The 3138-nt window shown below is 34.7% G+C and overlaps 1 protein-coding gene across 1 annotated transcript in view; it reads left to right on the forward strand.

The window, feature by feature from the left end:
• Positions 1 to 3138, forward strand: part of LOC107745270 (formin-like protein 2) — a 108046-nt gene continuing 104908 nt past the window's right edge. The window contains exon 1 of the mRNA XM_016559119.1: positions 1 to 368. Within this exon, the coding sequence (XP_016414605.1) occupies positions 255 to 368 (114 nt within the window). The 5' untranslated portion in view covers positions 1 to 254. The remainder of the gene's footprint in view (positions 369 to 3138) is intronic.

A 3138-nucleotide genomic window follows, 5' to 3' on the forward strand; every position in this document is an offset into this window, starting at 1 on the left:
TGAAGTGCGTTTCAGAGTCTGAATCATGAAGAACAGAAGAGCTCACTGGGAGTGGTGCGGACATTGTGTAATACGCGAATAGGACACTTTATTTGCGCTCGTGTTGCCTGTGTGAAGTTATAATGCAGCTGCTGCTGCTGACCTCCATGAAGTGTTCAAGCTCAGATAAAGTCGGACAGACAGTGATAACGGATACCGGACACATACAGGACAGACCCGCAGAATAAGAGTGTGATTGTCACATTGGAGGAGAGATGGGGAACGCAGGGAGCATGAACCAACACACTGACCCCAGAGGACACCACATGCCCCTCAAACTGCCCATGCCCGAGCCAGCCGAGCTGGAGGAGAGATTTGCGCTCGTCCTGGTCTGTACTAATGACAAACGACTAGAAAGAAATCTGCACTTTCTTTTGACTTCTTTCTTTGTTGCACTTCTATTCTATTCTATTCTATTCTATTCTTGGTAGTGTAGTTGCTCTTATTTATTATCAGGCAAACTATGTAGATCGCGTTTGTAGACATCTAAAGAGATTATTACTTTGCCATTTTACTTTTGGCTGCAGTTCTATTTCATTTATTTAATTTATGTACATTCAAAAGTATATACATTTATTTTGTAGACACATACATATATGTTTACTTTGCCATTTTACTTTTTGCTGCTATTCTACTCCATTAACTTGGTAGTAGTTGTTTTATTTATTTACATTCAAAATTATACGTATCACTTTTACACATATAAAGAGGTTTATTTAGCCATTTTACTTTTTACGGCAGTTCTGTTCTATTCTATTCTATTCTATACTTGGTAGTGTAGTTGCTCGTTTATATATCAGGCAAACTATATAGGCCTAGATCGCTTTTTTAGACATCTAAAGAGATGTTTACTTTGCCATTTTACTTTTGGCTGCAATTCTATTTCATTTATTTACATTCAAAGATATATTAATTTGTTTTGTAGACATATAAATAGATGTTTACTTTGCCATTTTACTTTTTGCTGCTATTTTATTCTATTAATTTTGTAGTAGTTGTGTTATTTATTTACATTCAAAATTATGTATCACTTTTAGACATATAAAGAGGTTTACTTTGACATTTTACTTTTTTTTACGGCAGTTCTATTCTATTCTATTCTATTTTATTCTATTCACTTGTAGCTGGGCACCGTTCTGTTATTTACACTGGTCTGTTGAAAGTTTATAAATCAGTTTTGTAGACGTTTATTAGTCATACAATTTGAGATGGACGGTTTGTGGTCGATGTTATCTGATGATAAGACCAGTACTTTGATATATACTATCGTATAAAATAATTAACTGGTACTTCAAAGAAAACCATGGTACTACCATGATACAATGTCCAAAAAGCTATGGTACTTTTTGTTTGAAATTCAGGTGTGTCTCTCTGGGGGTTTTTTTCAGAGATGTTCAGTAACCTATTGGAACTTCAGCTTGGATGATAGAGCCACTGCAAATGTATTGTGTTTATTATTAATTCAGTTGAATGCAATTTTGTTCATAAAGATATGAATAATGGTTCTGTCTTTGGGGCTGAAAGTGCTGCTTAGTAAAATATACTTTTCATTGATATCTCTAGATGGGTTGTCCCTCTTCTGTCTTTGGAAAGTTTGCTTATCACGGACTTCCACCACTCCTTTCCAGAGAATCAAATATCCATATGTCAGATACAAATTAGTTTGTTATTTAATATTATTTATTATTTAATATCGCCATTGTCAAGACATGTCATCATTTGTTTAAACTCCATCATCATGTGCCATTGTCTAGAACAGCCGTTTCCAAACATTCTCTACTCATCCAGTTCTGTTTAGCTTAATGCTGACTTGAATATATGGCACAGGAAATTATGTCATGAAGTTGGAATCTACGATCCTTTGCCTCTGTGTGTGTCTGAAGAATGCGAGGAATGTATTAGATTAGTATGCAGCTACCTGAAGTGCGCTGTATGTTGAGTTCTGGCCATCTGCTAGGCCTGGTTTTATGGGGACATATAAATGTAGGTCAGACCTAATGCTTCACTAGCACTAGACAAACCCTTTCAATTAACACACACTCACACACTCACACAGGCCATTCAGAGAGCTGGAGGCTTCGTCAAGGAAAGCAGCTATAGTGCCAGAATGAGGGCGTTCGGTCAGTCCCTAAGGCAATGGAGTTGGTTTGGTTCTCTTTCTTTCACAGACCCTCAGGCTGTGGTTATTCTACCAATTGAGGAGGCCAAGGGAGTAGTTTCCATTCAATATCCTTAGCTAGAAAATGCTCTCTTTCCGGCTTTCTTACTTTCTGTTCGTTTGGCCACCTTCTCTCTGTGAGTGTGTAACTTGTCTTTATTTGTGGTTGTTTAATAGCAGTCACAGTGGCAGTGATACATATCAACAAGTAATTAGGGTTGTCACTACATCAAAATTGAACAAAACCTTGCAGGTTTCATAATCCTCAATATCACCCCATAACGAATGAATGAATAACTCCAACCACCAAATAAATAAACAATTTATAACTACTATAATTATATCCAACTTTACCCACTTAAATACAGTACACTCATGTATAACAATATATATTACATAGAAAATCTCAACTTCTTGGTTGTTTATAATATTTCATAATTCAAACCCTTTTATTGGCAATATATTTAACATTTATATATAGTACTTTCAACTTTATTTGCATACATACAGTATACTCATGTAAAACAATATATATAGCAAATCTCGGCTCTGTGATTGTTTATATTGTTGCAAGATGTAAATTACAGTATATTATCGCAAAGTGCTATATATAAAGTTGGATATATAAGTTATATAAGAATCCACATAGAGTATTCTCACGTAAAGCTATATAGTAAATATCAACTGCTTGACTGTTTACATCATCGCAAGATGCAAACTATATTATCGCCCAGTTCTAATCTACTAAATATGACTACAAGACATAAAGATATTATAAACATTAACATGATAAAAATTAGAACCCATCCATTAGAAACTATATTTATTATGGTTTAATTTAGTAAAAATGACTAGTAACCGCTAATCTCACACTTGACTGTAATTTAACAATTTTACTCCTCTTAGCACCTCTTAACTCCTAGATTTTTTTTTGACAGTAA

This window comes from Sinocyclocheilus rhinocerous, unplaced genomic scaffold (assembly GCF_001515625.1).
Source record: "Sinocyclocheilus rhinocerous isolate Xijiao unplaced genomic scaffold, SAMN03320098_v1.1 scaffold887, whole genome shotgun sequence".
NCBI classification, from domain to species: domain Eukaryota; kingdom Metazoa; phylum Chordata; class Actinopteri; order Cypriniformes; family Cyprinidae; genus Sinocyclocheilus; species Sinocyclocheilus rhinocerous.